The sequence below is a fragment of the Ursus arctos genome, unplaced genomic scaffold (assembly GCF_023065955.2).
Source record: "Ursus arctos isolate Adak ecotype North America unplaced genomic scaffold, UrsArc2.0 scaffold_6, whole genome shotgun sequence".
Taxonomy (NCBI): domain Eukaryota; kingdom Metazoa; phylum Chordata; class Mammalia; order Carnivora; family Ursidae; genus Ursus; species Ursus arctos.
The window spans coordinates 50,289,882-50,311,567 of NW_026623078.1; the positions used below are offsets into that span (position 1 = coordinate 50,289,882).

The following is a 21,686-nucleotide window of genomic DNA, read 5'->3' on the forward strand; positions in this document are numbered from 1 at the left end:
CAGTTTAGGGTCTGGAATGCCTGGTACTCCCACATGGATAGGACCACAGGGCAGAAGCACTCAAACTTTCAAACAGAGTGAAAAACCATATGTCCTGGAAGTAGGACTGAAACTCTCCAATGATCCAATTTGCCCCACTCCTCCAGATCCTTGGCTATTTCTGATCTGAAAGTATGGTTCATAGAATAAAGTATCACATAATCAGGCAGAAAAATGTAGGGAACAGGCAGGGAGGAAGTAAGGCAATGTAAAAAGAAAGCAAAGCACAAGGAAAAGCAAAGCAGAGGTGGGGAGGGGATTGTGTGAGCATTCAAGTGCATGTACTGTCAGGGAATGAAAACAGTCAAAGGAAGTAAAGGCAACAGTGAGAAAAAAAGGAAGATGAGGATGAGTTCAAAGGAGAAAAGGAGCAATCTATGTAATGACAATAAAACTCTTATTTATAGTCATATGATCCTATATAATTTGTAATATCCATACATACAAGTGAATAAAGTTGTTACAGTGTATGGTCTTATACTCTAGATGTTCAACCAGTAAATGATAAATGTGCACTAAATATCTGTAGAAGGAAATAAAGGAAAGGGGAACAGAAATAAAAGAATACAGGAAGAAAATCCCAGGATACTTTTCTTCAAAAATCAAACACCCATACTTAGATGACACTTAGTTCCTCTGACACAAAATAAGCAATGTAGTATAGCAGATATACTGTCCAACTGATCTGAAAGACAAATTCCCTGTCTCCACATTAGAACATGCATCTCTTATACCTTAACATTAACGCCAAACGAAAAATATTTTAATATTAACGATTAAATTTTGTATTACTGCTAAAATGGGTACGTCCCACCATAAAAATATATACAATTGCATGGCAGATAAATTTGATGTGTTATTCTCTTTACTAAAGGAATCATTAAAAATTATTTTTAAAAAAACTCAGAGAATTTTAAATGCTGCTTTGCACCTATTAAATATTTACACACCTTCTTCAGAACACGCCTACTGCATAAAGCAAAGTAATATATAATTAAATACAAATAAGCAATCGTCTACTTGCAAACTAGCAAGTCACTGGCATATAAATAGGAAGTGAAAACCATTTTGACTCAAAGACCTCCCAATAGACTAATTATAAAGGAAGAATTACACAGGGACTTAGAGTTTTAGATTTGGGGTGCAAAGAATGATGGGGGACAGCCGGAAGAATAATAAACAGAGGCAATAAAAAGTCAAAGGACCAGGAGATCTCAGTCAGCAAATAGAAAAAAAGCACAATCATTTAACTAGAGAAAAGTCAATAGAAATGAGAAAAGAAACTCAACAACAAAAAAACCCAACCAAATTAGTAAACATTTCTTCAAAGATATACCAATGGAAGATGTTCAACATCACTAGTTGTTCAGGAAATGCAAATCAAAACTGTAATGAGATAGCCATTCACACCGATCAGGATGACTGTTACCAAAGACAGAAAATAAGTGTTGGGAAGAATGCGGAGAAACTGGAACTGTGTGAACTGATGGTAGGAATGTAAAATGGTACAACTACTGTGAAAAAACAGTATGGAGATTCCCCCCAAAATTACACATAAACAATATGATCCAGCAATCCCAGTCCTGGGGTATATACCCATAAGAATTAAAAGCAGAGTCTCGGGGCACCTCGGTGGCTCAGTTAAAGTGTCCAACTCTTGGTTTCCGCTCAGGTCATGATCTCAGGGTTCTGACATCAAATTCCATGTCAGGCTCCGAGGTCAGCGTGGAGTCTGCTTATCCCTCTCCCTCTGCTCTTCCCCCTGTTTTCTCTCTCTCTCTAGAATAAATAAATAAAATCTTAAAAAAAAAAAAAAAGCAGAGTCTCAAGGAAATAACTGCACACCCATGTTCACAGTAGCATTATATTTAATAGCCAAATGGGGAAGCAACCCAAGCATCAGTCAATGGATGAACAGATAAACAAAGTGAGGTATATACATACAATAGAATATTATTCAGCTTTAAAAAGAAATTCTGACATATGGCACAACATGAATGAACCTTTAAAACATTATGCTAAGTGAAAGAAGTGAGACACAGAAGGACAAATATTGTATGACTCCACATATACGAGGTGCTTAGAATAGTCAAACTCATACAGACTGAAAGTAGAAAGGTGGTTACGAAACGTGGGGAGGAAATAATGAAGAATTATTGTTTAATGGGCACAGAGTTTCAGTTTGGGATGATAAAAATTTTTGGAAATGGATAGTGTGATGGTTGCACAGCAACGTGAGTGTACTTAATGCCACCGAATTGTATACTTAAAAATGGTTAAGATGACAAATTTTATGTTCTGCATATTTTACCACAATAAAAAAATGAGAACAGAAAGAGGTATGTCTTAATATTAGTCACTATTAATCTTAAACTATATATAATGTATTTTTTTATTTAAATTCAATTAGCCAACATAGAGTTCATCATTAGTTTCAGATGTAGTGTTCAATAATTCATCAGTTGTATATAACACCCAGTGCTCATCACATCACGTGCCCTCCTTCATTTAAAAGGACAGAATAGATTATGGAAAGTATAATGGCTGAAAGGCAGCCCCCCAAAAGATGTATCCATGTCCTAAGCCCCAGAACTTCTGAATGTGACCTTATTTGGGGGGAGAAAAAAAAGTCTTTGCAGATGTAATTAAGTCAAGGATCTTCAAAGGAGGGTATCACCCTGGATTATCCATGTGGTACCTAAAACCAATGACAAGTATCCTTTTAAGAGAAAGGCAGAGGAAAATTTGAGAAGGTAATGTGAAGATATAGGCAGAGATGGAATAATGCAGCTGTGATCCAAGGAATGTCAAGGATTGCCAGCAGCCACCAAAAGCTGGAAGAGGCACAGAATGGATTCTCCTCAGGAGGGAGTGCAACCCCATCAATACCTTGATTTCAGACTTCTGGCCTCCAAAATTGTGGCAGAATAAATTTCTGTTGTTTAAATTAAGCTACCAAATTTGTGGTAATTTGTTACAACAGCCCTAAGAATCTATTGTGGGGGTAAAAACATAAAATAAAAAGTAAGGAAGTAGGCCTTATAATCATAGAAGATGTCATTCAAGCCAAAACTTGGCTATGAAAACCAAGAGAAAAAGGATACCTGGGCTTCACCACTAAGCCACAGCAGTCCCTGGCCACATGATGTCCATGAACACGAGTGCTGAGGGCCAAGTGCTGAAGCCTCCTCCCACCCCACCTCCCCACCCCGCCCATCCAGGACAGGGCAGGAGTGAGGCTGGCCTACAGACTCCTGGCCCAGTGAATGGGGAATCTGGGCCAGCAAGTCCACAGGGTCAGACCACAGAGAAAGGCTGTACCCTGCTGTCTCAGGCTCTAAGAAAGAGGCTTTCATCCATGATGTTCCTACAAGTAAATATTAATTCTGTGAATTAATACCCACATATTCCCTCATCTACTCCCAGACAAAATAAAGATACTTGTCTTTTGCCCTACATATTAAATGCCTGTGAGGAATCTTCCAAGAGGCAGTGCATGCACACACGCACAGACAGGCCAGGTGTCTACCAAGCCATACACAGTAGGGAAAGGGAGATGGAAGATGTGTAAACATGCTGAGTGTGGTATTACTCAACTACCACCTCTACTCAAGCCCAGTCTTCCAGAATTTCTCAACCAAATCTTATCATTAATTGGGTAGGAAGGAGGTCATGGATTCAGTTTTATTTAATAAAAAATGGATAACTCAGTTTTCACTCCTTAGACATGGGAATAATGTCTTCTTTTTATACCTCATTATTTTTTTTTTTTAAAGAAATCTTGTTGGATTCGGAATACGCTTGGTTGTGAAAGGAGCAGCGCCATGTGATTTGAGATGGGGGAAATCTGTATGTTTTTTTAATATGCAGTATAAAGAGGAATTTTTTTTTTCTAATGTCTGTGTTTACTTTGCATGTACTGGAGCATTTATTTCACTTATTAAAATGCACTGTTTCCCCAAAAGGGATGGGGGTGAAGAGGCTAGATGGAAAAAAACAGCAAGGTTAAGGAGAAAGTTCATCAGGAAAGAAAGATAACATCATTTTCAAAAACATTCATCAAAAATATCTTTTCCATGATGAAAATATCTATAGGGTTCTTTCCTTCATAAGTAAGTGATGTGAGGATATATACAGAGAGAGAGACAGACAGAGATCTTTTTTTAGTGTAAAGGAACTCCTAATTTACTCTTAAACAGAGGCTGTCAAGCTATATATAAGTTGAATTTCCAGAAAACTGCCATTTACACGCCTCCAATTGTCTCCTTAAGTCACATTTGACATGAATCTTCCCAAAATATACAATGTATTTCTACATCTTATTTTTAAAAGGCAATAAACATTCATATTATATTGTACAGAAGTAAAATTCCTAGTCTCATTTTTATTTTCTTTCCTTCGGTTGATGCCAAGCAATCACTGATCACAGTGCCAGCTATCTCAAACAGTCCTTAGTCTGACTCAAACACTTCTGTCCTTACCCCTTTCACCACGCCAGGCAATGTGTAGTCAAACACAAAAGCTTGTAAAACAAAAGAGAACAAAACAAAAATTGTATTTAAAAGAATCAATAGGGTTGGGGCGCCTGGGTGGCTCAGCTGGTTAAGCGTCTGCCTTTGGCTCAGGTCATGATCTCAGGGTCCTGGGATCGAGCCCCATGTGCGGTTCCCTGCTTAGCAGGGAGCCTGCTTCTCCTCTCTCTCTCTCTCGCTATCTCTGTCTCTCTCTCAAGTAAAGAAATAAAATCTAGGGTCTTAGTGATGTCTAAGAAACAACGTGTCTGGGTTTGATGGCAGGGTACAGGGATAGACATTTAGAAAAATGATACTATTCACTCATTTCCTGATTTTTTTTTTTTTGGTAATTTTATTTCCTACAGAGCTGAGAAAGAGACAGTTCTCCAAAAAAGTGTGTGGTTAACTGAATTCAAAATTGTATTTATATTTAACTGACTAAAACTAATTTGGTATCTCCATATTTTACCTTTTAAAATAAATTGGGTTTTGATAAAACTTGTTTCATTTAACATTTTGCACAGATTTATTTCCATTTGTCATTATTCATTAATCTATTTGTCGTTACTCCTTAATCTATTTTGATCTTCTAGCTGTATGTAAATTTATAAGCACATTTTCTTCCCTCTCCTGTTTACAAAGCTTTACATGTTTTAATGTGTATTTCATCATTGCCTTTTACTAGACAGATAATTATTACTCTCACTACAGCAAAGATAGAGTTTGCACACTCTACAAGTTTCTCCTAAAAAAAAAAAAAAGAGAGAGAGAGAGAAGGAAAGCTGTATAATAACTATAAAATTTAGTTTATCCCTTGGCATCAAACAAATCCAGTGTTTTTAATAGCTGTTTTTATTAGGAAATTCCTCCTTGGGGCGCCTGGGTGGCACAGCGGTTAAGCGTCTGCCTTCGGCTCAGGGCGTGATCCCGGCGTTATGGGATCGAGCCCCGCATCAGGCTCCTCTGCTATGAGCCTGCTTCTTCCTCTCCCACTCCCCCTGTGTTCCCTCTCTCGCTGGCTGTCTCTATCTCTGTAGAATAAATAAATAAAATCTTTAAAAAAAAGGAAATGCCTCCTTGAATATCTATATTTCAAATACCTCTTACTCTCTTTGAGGAATGATTAAAGAAAGTATCAATCTTTGATAAATGATAAACTAAAACAAACGACCTCAGCCTTAATGCTTTCAAAAGACCCATTTTCAATTCACTGCCAAATTTCAATTTAATCACTTTCATTTTCTAATGACACTCAAAAATATGTCCTACAAAAAGCTTAATCAGTGAAAACCACAATATTAATTTGTGACTATTTAGGCAGGAGAAACCCCATTCTAAATTATCCAAGCCTGATGCATCTCTTCTTGACCCTAATTCTTGCTGGCCTAAGCAAGCATAAGTCTGGAGCAGGCCTGGAGCCTGGGCATACTAAAAAGATGGTATATCTGAGAATATGACTAGGAAACCAACCCCTGGTTCACTCAGTCTAGGAGTCAGCTTCATTGTTCTGGGGTTGTTTCTATTACATACATCTAGAGGGCAGGCATAGTGAGAAGGGCTATAACCTTGTAACAATGGCCAAAGAGAATTTCAGGAGGACTAGGATGTAAAGCCTGGCGAAGCTGGCTCACCACATCCTAACTTAGCCTCCTGTTCCAGATAGCCATCAATATGCAGTAAATTATATAATACCTTTTACTTAAAAGAATTAGCATTCTTTGCCTCCATCTGTTGTACTGGTCTTTCCATCATGCCTATCTTCAGTCCACTTTGACAGCTTCGTAAACTATTGGTCATCTCATAAGCTACACAGCCCCCCCAAAAAAGGAGTGGAACATTAAAAAATTTACCATATTGGGGCACATGGGTGGCTCAGTTGGTTAAGCATTCGACTTTGATTTCAGCTCAGCTCATGATCTCAGGGTTATGAGCTGGAGCCCTGCCCTGGGCTCCGTGCTGGGTGTAGAGCCTGCTAAGATTCCCTCTCTCTCTCTCTCTCCCTCTGCCCCTTTCCCCCTGCCAACTCAGGCATGCACACACTCTCTCTCTAAAAAAATGAAATAAAATTCGTCCATATTTCTTCCCACTGAAAAATTTGTTTGTATTTTAAATTAATAATTATAATTATGAGATTAAAATGTCTGCAGATCTATTTGCATACAGTTGACGTATAAACACAAAAGATATTTCTTTTTTGTCAAGGCAAGAAATGGACTAGCACAAGTTCATATCTCAGTTCTGCCACTTATAAGTTGTGTCATCTTAATAAAAAACATAAATATCCATTCCACCCAATCCACTCATTAAAATGGAGATTGTAATATTTATTTCACAGAGTGGTTAAAGTAAGAAAATTATTAATAAAAAAAGAAAACTTCACTATTTCACTCACTAATCAGACTTTCATATACTACCAGCTCTTTCATATCCTAATTACAACTTTACTGGCTCTCTAACCTCACTGAAAAGACTGAGATTCTGAAGTAATTGGTGGGGGGTACGGCTCTGGCACCAGCATTTTTTCCAAGCTCTCCAGGTAACTGCTATGCAGCAAGGGTGAAGAACGTCGTCTTGCTCCCTGATCTCTCCATTTCCTTACACCCTCTCCTCTCTTCACAGGCTATACCCCCTTGGTAACCACCTGAACAAGTCTCTCAACAGCATCCTTCAATGCCCTGTCACGCTGTCGTTCCAAGACACTCACTCATTAAACCCAAACTCTGAGGGCAAGGCTGTCATGCACTGCACCCTGCTGTCGTGCGTGGCTAAAGCCAGGCTAGAGCAAAGAATCGCACTGGTGACAACACAATTCTCGCTCTTCAACTTGAGATGAGTCCTCAACAATCTCTTCTTCTCTCTTGGACAGCTCTTTCTTTTATCCTCCCAGCTCACCTCCCACCAAACTAATCTAAACCGTGGTGAAGCAGGAAATATTATTCATTTTATTAAAATTCCACCCTTGAATGCCTATCTTTTTAATATTCTCTATGACAAAATGAGAAATACACACAAAGCATTCGCCCTGCATACAGAAGAACAAGGATTATCTCCAGGAAAAGCACTTGTGTGACTGAATGGCAAGATAAACAAGCTCAAGTCTTTTTTCAAGGAACACCATTTTCACCTGAAGGAATAACCGACAGAAAAACTACAGTTATTCAGACTTTGGCATTTGAGTGACATTCTCTCAAAAATGAACCGAGTGAATCTGTCGTTTCAAGGAAAACTGTCATATTTGTTGCCGATGATAAAGTATGAGCTTTCAAGTGAAAATTCCAATTTTGGAAAACTTGTATCTGTCACACGATCTCAAGAGTTTCCCCATACTCACAGTTCACAAACATGAGAACGGGTAAATAATGATAACATAATTTAAATAGCAACTTAAAACCTTGCTGTGTTTGGAAATGCACAAGGCAACATTTGATAAACTGTCCAAAAAACTACAGGGCTAAGAACTGCCTATATACAAGTTGTGAGGAAAGAAAGAAATTTACTTAGGGGCGCCTGGGTGGCTCAGTGGGTTAAGCGTCTGACTCTTGATTTCCGCTCAGGTTATGATCTCACAGTCATGAGATGGAGCCCCACATTGGGCTCTGCGCTCAGCGCAGAATCTGCTTGAGCTTCTCTCCATCTCCCTCTGTCCCTTCCCCCTCTCGCTCTCTAAATAAATAAGTGAATTAAATATTTAAAAAAGAAATTTACTTAGGTGGTGGTGACCAAGGAAAGCTCTATATAGAAATAATATCTCACCTGAGACTTGAATGAGTAGGATTTAGACTGATAGAAAAAAGTGAGATAGATGACTGATTGACTCATAGATAGATAGATGGATAGATAGATAGATACATAGATACATAGAGATAAATAGAAAAAATTTTAAAGAAAAATACTATCTTCAAGTATATTTTTACTATTTCATATGTGTGAATTCAAACTGTCAAGTGCTACTTTAAGATCCTGGAAGTTGGGAACCATATACTACAATTCTTTACTACTTACTTGGGAGACTACCTCAGGGTCAAATTTAATATGTTGATCTATGTGGTTGGAAAAATAAGATCTACACACAAGGAGGAGGCAGAAGAGTAATAATCTAAATTCTGAGTTAAATCCGAGCTCTGGCATTTGGCTAAGATGCCTTGGATAATTCAGTTAACCTCACTAATTCAAACTCAAATACACCTAATTTGAGGATCACCTTAAAATATTTTAACTAAAAATACCAAAGATAAGTAATAATCAGAGAAGAAATGAGAGTTTGTGTTGCTGGTTTTATGTTGACCTTATGATTTTTCATGTAATTTTGCAAACAAACAATTCATGCCATTTTTATTTTTCACTTTAGCAAAAGTAATTTATATACACAAGGAAGATGATACTTATTATACACAACTGTATTACTCAGAATTTCTCTTTAAAGTGGCAGGCAGATTTTTAAATATTTTCAGTAGAGTACACTGTTACTTATATTACTGAAATTCAATCCACAATGGCATTGTATTATCAGAAATAATTCCAATTTATTCTTCTTCAGATGTTCCAAAATACTGCATTCTCTTTCCTCCCATCTATTTACTTCACACATTTCTCCAGTCGCCCTGACACCATTTTCTCTCCTACACACACACACACACACACACACACACACACACACTACCATTCTCTTTCTCCCTTTCTGTCTCTCTTTCCTCTCTTCTCTCTTCATTCTTCTCTTTTCTTCTTGAGGTGGCTCCAGCCACTAGAGGGCAATAAGTTCACAAAGACAGATGTCCTTATCTATAACGAATTGAGATTCACACACTAAGAAACCTAAAAACTCTACCATCACAAACCCTGAAGCAGAGGCAATTAGACTTGAATATGCAAGGCACATACTTCAAACTAAAAAAATTCATCCTGGAAAAAGGAGTTCATAGAAGTATATAATAATGTTCAAAAAAGGAATTCTATTTTCTCACTAAGCACCAACTGAAGAAATAAGATTCATTTGCCTACATATATGTAGCAATGTTAGAAGTCAGGCTTTTTAAATATTAGCTTCCGATGAGAGAAGAAAAAAAGGAAAACAAAAACACAGAAAAGTGGAATTTGCAGAGTGGGTAGAAAAGTGAAAATTGATTTTTTCCAAGGCCTCCATGGCGACACTGAGAAAATGATGGATAAATTGAAGAATACAGTGACTTAACCAATCCTTTAGTCTACTGAAAAGCAAGTGGAAATTTTACAGGTATATTTTTGGGGGGGGAAAACAGTGACTTCAAAGAGAAATATAGTCTTCACTTCTTTTCTCACAATTGAGGATGTGGTTCGAGGAAAAAAGTTAATATCACTAACCTCTGACATAATTTTACTATTTTTTGCACAGAACCTAAGTTCAAATCAACTTCTTTAATTTACTTTGCATTTATTTATTTACACTGACATTACAAAACTGCAACTTGTATAACATCAACGTTTTTAGCAAACCATCATTTTCTTACCCTCATGGGATGTATATCAGCATAAGGAGGTTTTCCTTCAGCCATTTCTATAGAAGTAATGCCAAGGGACCAGATGTCAGCCACACAGTTATAGCCTATTTCTTGAATTACCTCAGGAGCCATCCAAAACGGAGTTCCTATCACAGTATTGCGTTTTGCCATTGTATCCTGCAAAAACATTACACTGACATAAATACTACTACAAAAACACTAAGGGACTCTGTTTGCCAACATATTCATTACACTGCACAGTGAAACCCTCAAATACTACAGATTATATCAAAAATTGACTATTTTCCTACAATTTCAACTGACATGACATATTTAGGAATTCTGAATTCTGTAAAAAGCAAGAGTCCACAAGTAACTTATCTCCACCTTCATTAAAGATAGTCATTAAAAATAGTACTGTAACAATAAAAGCTACAGAAATGGATCAATGTAGCTTTCTTTTTTTTAAAGCATTTCAATGACAATATTTTTCTTCCTATTAAATGTCTCTTAAATCGTAAATAAAAATAATAGATAATACTGAAATTATGGCTCCCTCTCCCCAAGAACAAGATAGTTATGTATTTCTTCCCATCACCCCTCCAAAAAGTTATCAATGTTCAGTCACAATCAGACCTGGACATATAGGCCACAAGTGTTTCCAAAATTATTACACTTACTGTTAACTGACCAGCCACTCCAAAATCGGCCAATTTTGCATGTCCTTCTGTATTGAGGAGAATATTTCCAGCTTTTATATCTCTGTGTATTTTTCTCATAAAGTGCAAATATTCTAGTCCTTTCAAAGTAGATTTAAGAATAGTTGCAATTTCATCTTCTGTTAACTGGAAAGAAATATTTTTAAAACTAGATTGAAAAACCATGCTAGATAAACTCTTACAAAAGAGCACCGGTAACAAACACTTCTTTCTAATGACCACTAAACCTGTAGGAAAAGGCTAAAAAGATAACAAACTGGGAGCTTCTTTTTCCTCACAAATATTCTTTGTCACTTTTATGATACATTTTACTGATGAAAAAAAATTTCAGTATTAAATTTCTCCTTTCTCTAAAATTATCAATGTCATTCCTAACGCATATAACCTATCCCAAGAATCAACACGACCCTAACAAATCACTATTTCCCATATCTTCTGATGCTGAGGTAGCGATATCACAGCTATCCGTCCTGAAAGTAAATTCAGACGTTCTTCCCTGTGATGTCACTAATTCTTGATGAAAATGAAAATCAACAGTTCTACACAAAGGAAAGGAAACAAGGGTGGCTTGCCAAGAGTCTTCTGCATGGAGTGATTATGCCCATACCACACTTCCTCTTCTAGCCAGGTCATCCTAACCCACCCAAATCCTGGACTGCTGGCCCTAAGAATGAGAACTCAAAAATAAAAATTCCAGAGAAAGACTAGGAAAATGGAAACACAAACAAAGGTTGTCAGGGGAAGGAAAAGGGGGGAGGAGGGAGAAAAGGCAGCCAAGGCAAGAAGGAAAGGAAACATTCTTAGTAGCTATGGCAATAGAGCCAGTGTTATCTGCACCAGCGGTTGTGCTAATCATTTTGCATCATTTATCCTTACGACAACCCTACAAGAGGATACTGTTATTACCACCATCTGACAAATGAGAAAGTTACTGCATAGAGGTTCAATAAATTCCTCTGGTCACGCACAAGATGGAACCAAGATGTGGGTTCCGTCTTGTTGTAATCTATGCTTCTAACCACTGTTCTATACTGCCTCTTGACCAACCTTGTTCAAGTGCCATCTATGAAAGCTTCTGTTTTAATTGAGAACACCCTCTTAGCTTTTAAATGTATCCAAGTGATATCAGAAGTTCGTAACAATAAATCTACTTTTGCTCTAAGCACAACGAGCATATATAACCCAAAGGTAAGCTGATGGAAGGGGAAAGTTCCAATTTATATAAAGAGGACACTACTCTGTATGAGAAGGAAAAAAAAAAAATTCAAATACCCAACAATGGGATAATACAAAGACACAGTAGAAAATAAAAATATAAAAAATATGATACTACAAAGCTATAGTAATCAAAACAGTAAAATAGTATGGTACTGGTGTAAAAATAGACACATATATCAATGGAACAGAACAGAAAGCCCAGGAATAAACCTAAATGTTTACGGTCAATTAATCTACAACCAAGAACTCGAGAATATACAACGGGAAAGAGACAGTATTTTCAACAAATGGTACTGGGGGAACTGAACAGTTACATGCAAAAGAATGAAACTGGACCATTTTCTTAAATTACACACAAAAATAAACTCAAAATAGATTAAAGACCTAAATGTGAGACCTGAAACCATAAAATTACTGGAAGAAAACAGAGGCAGTAATTTCTTTGACATCAGCCATAGAAACATTTTCCTAGATATGTCTCCTCTGGCAAGGGAAACAAAAGCAAATTCAACTATTAGGACACATCAAAATAAAAAGCTTTTACACAGAAAAGGAGACATCAACAAAACAAAAAGGCAACCTGAGTGGGAAAAGGTATTTGCAAACGATATATCCAATAAAGGGTTAATATCCAAAATATATAAAGAACTTATAAACTCAACACACACACAAAACAAATGATCCAATTAAAAATGGGCAGCACAGCTGAATAGACATTTTCCCAAAGACATACAGATGGCCAAAAGACACATGAAAAGATGCTCAACATCATTCATCATCAAGGAAATTCAAATTAAAACCACAATGAGACATCACTTTATACCTGTCAGAATGGCTAAAATCAAAAACACAAGAAATAACAAGTGTTGGTAATGATGTGAAGTAAAAGGAACCCTCATACACTGTTGAGGGGAATGCAAATTGGTGCAGCCACTGTGAAAAATCATATGGAGGGTCTTCAAAAAAATTATAAATAGAATTACCATATGATACAGTAATTCCATTACTGGGTATTTACCCAAAGAAAATGAAAACGCTAATTCAAAAAGATATATGAAGCCCTATGTTTATTGCAGCATCAAGTATCCATTCATCTACATGTTCACACACACAAACATACAGGAATATTATTCAGCCATAAAAAAGAATGAAATCTTTGCAACTGCAACAACATAGATGGACCTAAAGGGTATAATGCTAAGTGAAATAAGTCAGTTAGAGAAAGAAAGCAACATATGATTTTACTCATGCATGGAATTTAAGAAACAAATGAACAGGCAAAGAAAAAAAGAGACAAACAAACCAGACTCTTAAATATAGAGAACAAACTGGTGGTTGTTAGAGGGGAGGTGGATTGGGGGGGGGGATGGGTGAAACAGATAAAGGGGATTAAGAGTACACTTATCTTGATCACCGAGAAATGTACAGAATTGTTGAATCATTATATTGCACACGTGAAACTGATATAACACTGTATGTTAATTATACTTGAATAATTATTCATATATATTTATACACACACACATATATAAGTACTATGAAGGGGCACCTGGGTGGCACAGTTGGTTGAGTGTCCAACTTTTGGTTTCAGCTCAGGTCGTGATCTCATGGGCATGAGATGGAGCCCTGAATCAGGCTCCGTACTCAGCATGGAGTCTGCTTAAGACTCTCTCCCACCCTGTCCCCCTCTGCATGTGCGCTGTCTCTAAAATCAATCTTTAAACAAACAAACAAAAAACTGCTTTGAGACTGTAGAATGTGAAAGTAACTACTGGAAGACGTTTGTTTCAACTGCTGCCAATGCCACAGTGGTTCATGTCTCATTAAGAAACAACTTCAGGACAACTGCATATTCACATGCAAAAAAAAAAAAAAAAATGAAGTTGGACCCCTACCTCACACCATACATAAAAATTTACTCAAAATAGGTCAAGAACTTAAGTATGAGTTAAAACCATAAAACCATATGGGTAAATCTTCATGACTGTTGGTTTAGCAATGGATCATTAAGTACAATATCAAAAGTAAAGAAATAAGAGGAAAAATGATAGACTTCATCAAAATTAAAAATTTTGTTCATTAAAGAATATTATTAAGAAAGTGAAATGACAACCTACAAAATGGGAGAAAATATTTGCAAATCACACATCTGATAAGGGTCTAGTGTCCAGAATATATAAATAACTCTTACAGCTCAACAACAAAAAAACAACCCAATTTAAACATGGGCAAAGAACTTAAACAGGCATTTCTCAAAAAGGATATATAAATGGCCATATATGAAAAGACATGTTCAATGTCATCATCACTAGTCACTAAGAAATGCAAATTAAAACCACAATGAGGTACCACTTCACACTCACTAGTATGGCTATAATTAAAAAAAAAAAAAGGAAACAACAGCATTGGCAAGGATGTGAAGAAATTGGAGCTCTTGGACTTTGATAGTGAGAATGTAAAATGGTGCAGCTTCTGTGGAAAAAAATATTTAGTTCCTCAAAAAGTTAAAAAAAAAAAAGCTTAAAGACAAAATTACCATATGACCCAGCAATTCCATTCCTAGGTATATATTCAAAATAACTGAAAACTAGTACTCAAACAAATATATATACAGGAATGTTCGTAATGATACTATTCACAACGGCCAAAAGGTTGAGACAACCCAAATGTCTACCAACAGATGAATGGAGAGCACCTGGGTGGCTCAGCTGGTTAAGCATCTGCCTTCAGCTCGGGTCATGATCCCGGGGGCCTGGGATCAAGCCTCCAGTCAAGTTCCCTGCTCAGTGGGGAGTCTGCTTCTTCCTCTGCCTCCCCCCTGCTCATGCTTCCTCTCCCTCTCTCTCTCTCTCTCAAATAAATAAAATCTTTAAAAAAACCTCAGATGAATGGATAAATAAAGTATGGTACATACATACAGTGGAATATTATTCAGCCATAAAAAATAAAGTACTGACACATGCTACAATGTGGATGCACTTCGAAAACACTAAGCTAAGTAAAAGAAGCCAGAACAAAAGGGCACATTTAAATGAAATATTCACAATAGATAAATCCTTAGAGAAAGAAAGCAGATTGGTGGTTGTCAGGGGCTGAAGCAGGATAGGGAAAACAAGCTGCAATTGCTTAATCGGTTTGGGGTGATGAAAACATTTTGAAACTAGACAAAGGTGGTGATTATATACAGTGAATACACTCAGACCACTGAATTGTTCACTTTAAAATGGCTAATTTTATGTTATATGAATTTCATCTCCATTAAAAAAAAACCCCTAACATGTTTAAATTGCTAAACAAATTGGAAGATGGTTTACATTTACATTTAACATTAATATATAACATCATAAATGTATTGTACATGTTTATTTGAATAATGTGTTGGCTTTGGATAAGTTTGCTTTCTTTATAAAAGAAAGAAGGAGAAGGGAGGGGAGAGGAGAGAAGAGAGGAGAGGAGACGGGACAGGAAAGGAAGAAAGGAAGAAAGAAAGAAGGAGGGAGGAAGGGAGAGGGAGGGAGGAAAGAAACTAACTAACAACCTGGACCTCCTTCTCCTAACCTCTGAAGTGTCAACTTCCCCTAATCCTTTCCAAATTAAAAGACCCTAAGACTACTCTAAACCGTCTTTCAGTCCTACACTCCTCAGTGATAATGTGAGGATCTGACTCACTTGATAAATCCACTCTAGTGCAAGATACCTGATCCAGAATGCCATTTATTCAGTCAATAAATATTTATCAAGCACCAACTACATGCCAGGAATTACACCAGTTCCTGGGGATACAATAATGAATAAAACGAGAAGCGTTCTTTCTCTCATGGAGTTTTATCCTACAAGGTAGGGATAATCTGATGATGATATAATAGAAAATAGGGTAACGCAAGAAAACCACTGCTATCCCGACAATAAAACAGAAAGCTATTGACCAAGAATGAGAAAGGCTCTTTAGAGTAGCCATCAAAGAAAGCCTGAGAGACATTTTTGCTGAAGTCTTAAATGAAAAAAAATAAAAACAAAACAAAACAAAAAACTATGATTCAGGAAAAAAGTCTCCCATATTTGAGTTTAAGAAAGAAGGCTCAAGTTTCGTGAATCAGGAAAACACTAATTCTAGATGAGATCGGGGAGACATGCACGAACCGGATCACACAAGGCTTCACAGCCATGCATAAGGAGTCTAGATTATCTGAAAATTCTAGTACTACCAGGACTTATTCTCCAGACCAGACGGTCTGACTTGATGGTCCACAGAAAGCAAGCACTATGCTCTAAAGTTACACTGCCCAGGGGCGCCTGGGTGGCACAGCGGTTAAGCATCTGCCTTCGGCTCAGGGCGTGATCCCGGCGTTATGGGATCGAGCCCACATCAGGCTCTTCCGCTATGAGCCTGCTTCTTCCTCTCCCACTCCCCCTGCTTGTGTTCCCTCTCTTGCTGGCTGTCTCTATCTCTGTCGAATAAATAAATTTTAAAAAAAAGTAATAAATAAAGTTACACTGCCCAATACAGTGGCTCCCGAGCATGTGAAACATGGCTAGCCCGAACTGAGGTACGTTATAAATCTAAAATATACACCAAAGTTCAAAGCTTAGTACTAAGAAGAGAAGATAAAAGTATCTCATTAATAATTTGCAATTTGATTATACCTTTAAATGATATTTATATATTAATATTATAAAATTTATTGTTTAACATAAATTATGAATACTATTAAAATATTATTAGCTATATTATTTAATATATATTGGTGCTAAATATTAATATAGTTAATATATTATTAAAGGTGATTTCACCTATTACTTTTTTTCTTTTTTAATGTGGTTATCAGTAAATTTTAAATCACATTTGAGGTTCATTTTGTGTTTCTATTGGACAGCACTGCACTGAGAAAGGGTCCACAAAAGGAGGGATGTTTGTCCACTGATATATCCACAATGCTTGGAACTCTGCCTGGCTATAGTTAGCACTTGATAAATAATAAATGAATAGAGCAGTTATGAAAAGAAAGTGATACCACATAACTGGGCAGTTTACAGCCAGGCGGGAGAGTGGGAGGCAAGCGCATTGTTGAGGGCCGCCACAATGCACCACTGTGGAAGGTGTGCAAGGTGCTGGTGCTGTCCTATGTGCCTGGGATTTTCCCCTCTCCCCGCTTCTGGCATAAAAATTAAAGAACTCGGGGGCGCCTGGGTGGCACAGCGGTTAAAGCGTCTGCCTCGGCTCAGGGCGTGATCCCAGCGTTATGGGATCGAGCCCCACATCAGGCTCCTCCACTATGAGCCTGCTTCTTCCTCTCCCACTCCCCCTGCTTGTGTTCCCTCTCTCGCTGGCTGTCTCTATCTCTGTCAAATAAATAAATAAAATCTTAAAAAAAAAAAAAATTAAAGAACTCGGGGGTGCTACAAAAGCAGCACCGGTCCGTAAAACTGTGTCACGTTTAATTACTTCAATGCTGACCTTTTCGGTTACCTAGACTTCAATTTTTATCTTCTTAACATTCCATTATTTCCAACCAACAAGTCACTCATCCTTCATTAACTCTTTGATTTGTTATCTCTGCTTCCGTACCCTATATCACAGAGCTGCACTAGAGAAAGTTCAGGATTAAACAGACTTGCTATACTTCAGGGTCTCAAGATCTGTCTGACTACAATGCTGTAAAGAATTTGCCACTGGACAAATCCACAGCAAGACTAGAGATCTGCCAAAGATATTATACTGATTCATGAACTGTCTAGCTTTACTGGATGGTTTCAAAGGTTCATTCCAACTCTACGATTCTATATTTATGAAAGATCTTCATAGTCTTAACAGAAATAAATTCACACTAATTTGGACATCCATTTTTTTATTCTTTTGACAAATATCGACTTCACTGACTCATACAGATTCTGTTAAAGGTGCTGGGTGTTGAAGGTGAGGACATGGACAATCTCAGTCCTTATGAGCTTATAAGAATAATCAGGGCATGGCCTGTATTTGGCCCTGAATTTTTAAAGGTGAAGAGGGCAGACCTGAAGCAAACATATAAAGTTTATAAAGCCCCTCTTTCATTATGCTTTTCTCCCTTAGTAATTAACTCCTCCCCTTACTTCAGGGGTCACCTCATACCCTGCCTAGTCAAAAAATGACACAACATTCAATCATTCATACTAGTACATGGATACATCTTAAAGTTATCTGTGATACAGTATTATTTTAACAATCCATTTGAATATTAAAGCTCGAATGAGGTATCTACACATCCTTTTAACTTCAATTATGAAATGAATGGTTTCTATCCCTCAATAAAATCATTTAAACAACAATAAACAGTAACATTTTCTAGAACAGAGATATAATGCAGTCTTAAATTTTTATACTACTTTATAGTTATAAGCAGTATTTTATGAGTCTCACAACAACTCAAGTAAACAAACACATCGTCCCTTTTTTAGATGAGGAAACAAATTCAGAGAAATAAAGTGGTCTGTCAAATATCATACAAACATTAAGTGGCAAAGCCCATGTCTTCCAGCTCTACACAAACGTGAATATATGAACTGGTCTCAATATACGAAAACACGGAATTGCGAGCCTTGCTCCAAGGATGATATTCAAAATATTTGACAATTAGTAAAGGCAATGTCTAATCAAGAGTTGCCAGCCACAATACCAGTGGTTAAATTAAGAATAGATACCAGCCATAAACAAGCAGTAAAACTGAATATCAGCCCAGAATACCTGCCTCATCCCAGCATTCAAATGTAGATTATTTTAAATGGTGTACCAGCCAAATAAAACAAGCATATGTTAATAAACTCTGCAAGTAAGCACAATCACTTGGCGTGAAAAGTAACCTTAACTGAGGACACTTTAAGTGGCTTAATTTTATTTTATTTTTTGTTTTATTGAAAATATATACTTAATATCACTAAAACAAACCTATACATCAATGATTTAAACATTTTTAAAATGATTTAAACAAAAAGAGAAGAAAAGCAAAGTATCAAATCAGGCAGAAAAGAATAGTTTCTCATCAAAAAATGCAAACAAAAAATTACGAGAATTTATTAGCTTTGTCTACATAAAAACTATAAGCTTAGAAAACAGAAAAATACAGAAAATATAGTAATATATTTAGCGCATAGATCTAGAACATAAAGAGCTCATATAAATCCTTCAGAAAAACAATAAAACCCAACAAATAAATAGGCAAAGAAACGAATATACAATTCACAAACAAAAACTAAAAATAAAGCTGGTTAACATGCACAGAAAATATTAAACTTCACTAATTATCAAAGAACAGCAAATTAAAACAAAGAGGTATCAATTATAAAATTATCCCATATGGGTCACAATGTTACCAAGGATAAGAGCACATGTGTGGCAGACAGGAAGAATATAAAACATGTATGAAAGGGGTCTAAGAATGTAGAAGTATTTTCCAAAAAGCCCTAGATAACATTCATTCACTAAAAAAACATTTACTGAGCACCTGCTCTACACTGAATTTAAAAATTTTTTAACCCAACCTTATGTGGCTGCAATCTAGCATGAAAGACAGACTTAAAAACTCAGGAACTATTTAAAAAAAACACTTTTCAAAGTGAAATGCGACCACAGTGGAGAGCAATTAATTAGGGAAGAAAGTGGAAGTGGCATTAAAATTAGGCTCTGAATAAAAAAAGTAGTTCACCATTTAGAAAAAGTTAAGATTTCAAAAGAGTAATTCAAATAATTAACTTTCAAGAATAGTATAATAGTTATGAAATGGCACTCAGAAATCAAGTAAGGCCTATTTTTTTCCTTTCTATTAAGAAGAGAAATGGTTAAAAAGAAAAAAAGCGATGGGCCAAATTTCAGCCTTCTAAGCACCAAAATGCAGGTAAATCTTAGCAAATTTGAAGGAATAAATGTTTGCCTGGCCTCTTTTAAATGTCAATGCTATCAAATGAACTATGGATAAAAGCAGTATTTATATCAACATTTTACAAGCATTTTGTGTCACTAACAGAAAATGAGATAGAAACTTGTGTTTATTGAATGGACACTATACAATAGACCTTGAACAAGATGTTTATTTCATGTCCTTTACGTACACTATTTTGTTATAAAGAAGGGAAAGAAGGAAGGCAGGAAGTCAGATACTTGACAGTCATTTTCTTAAATAGAGTTTTGTTCTCAAACAACCTTTAAATATAAGAAATTTCATTTATATATAAACATAGCCAGTTACCAAAGTGACTAGAATTCTATTTGGCAACAGAGGAACTATTTATTCCCATCACTATATAAAATTTAAAGTAGTACCGTTTTCATTTCTATAATTAAGACTTTACATCAGTTCAGATAGACCATATCCGGCTATTTCAAACTGGTCAGGTTTATTCTAAAAACACTTAAAACACACACACACAACCACACACACACGCACACACACACAGAGGAGAGAGGATCCTACTTTACATAGAAGGAGGTAACTAATGTAAGATTCCAGTTCTAAGACGGAAAACTCTCAGATCCATTCTCAAACCACAGCTAACACCTCATTTAGTGGTATCTGTCAAAATCCTTTTCAATGAAAAATTTTACCAACAGAGTACTTCATCTGTGGATTTAATTAGGTTATCTTTAATACAGGTTTAATTTTACTTCTGTCACTATATAAATGGGGCAATGTCATTTTAAAATCATTTGAATCACATTTTATAGTCTATTTAAAGAAAATAAATAAAGGAAGGTGGGAGAGATATAATAAACCATGAATGAAATACTCAGTAATCAGGGATGGAAATAAGACTTTTATAGCTGAGCTAATACGTTAAAAGACGGAAGTCTACATCTGGTTTCAATACTGGTATGAATTCACTGGCAAATTTAAAAAGAATCTCATTGTACAAAAACAAAAAGATGGTTTTGATAGGCTTTAGTCCTCTGGTTTACTTTTGTTCTAGAGTCATATGATTAGTATAATAATATGATATATTTAATATGTCACTGTGTATATGGTTTTGATAAAAATGCACCCACCAAACTGTCTCAAGGGCACATGCACAAGCTGTTTTAAAATATACATACTGCCTTAATGTTTTTATGTCAGTAAAAACAAATTCAAATAAGCTTTTGTACGTTCAGACAAAATTAAGAATTTTAATTTTCTAAAAATGAATCTTGACAATCTTACCTAAATCCTACCTTTTTGACATAATTATTTATATAAAATAATGCATTAATTCTGTATTTAGTACCTACGATCATTAAGAAAATGAGAAAAGAATGAGACATAGTTCCCCCTTTCAAGGGCCATATAGACAGCTAACTATATTTGATTACAAAATTTTAAGCTTCAACTTTCACAGTGACTTTTCATAAAGTCTTGAACACTGTTTGACGAAAACTCACCAATGTAATCCTTACACAGTCTTTCAAGCCCTGGATCAAATCTCACCTCTTTCAAGAAATCACCTATATTCACCAAGTCAAGGTTTATCTATCCAGTGATGATACTGATAACATCAACAATAGCTTATATTTACTGAGATTTAAGTATGCCAGCCACATGACAGCTATCATTTCATTTAATACCCAAACATAACTTTAGCAAGTAAGTACTAGCAGGAATTTACTAGAGGGCCTGTTACACTGCCCCTGCCTTCATGGTGCTCACAATTCAGTAGAAAGGGAAGGGCACAGGAACATATAATTACCACATTAAGTAATGCCGGTAGCAAGAGGCTTA

The 21,686-nt window shown here is 36.2% G+C and overlaps 1 protein-coding gene across 5 annotated transcripts in view; it reads right to left on the reverse strand.

The window, feature by feature from the left end:
* Positions 1 to 21,686, reverse strand: part of STK3 (serine/threonine kinase 3) — a 262,758-nt gene that overhangs the window by 169,180 nt on the left and 71,892 nt on the right. For 3 of the 5 annotated variants that reach the window (XM_026495661.4, XM_057308112.1, XM_057308111.1), the window contains exons 5-6: positions 10,708 to 10,872; positions 10,037 to 10,204 (exon numbers count right to left, since the gene is read on the reverse strand). The exons of the other annotated variants lie outside the window; for them this stretch is intronic. In XM_026495661.4, the coding sequence (XP_026351446.1) occupies positions 10,037 to 10,204; positions 10,708 to 10,872 (333 nt within the window). The remainder of the gene's footprint in view (positions 1 to 10,036; positions 10,205 to 10,707; positions 10,873 to 21,686) is intronic. 5 annotated transcript variants of the gene reach the window in all.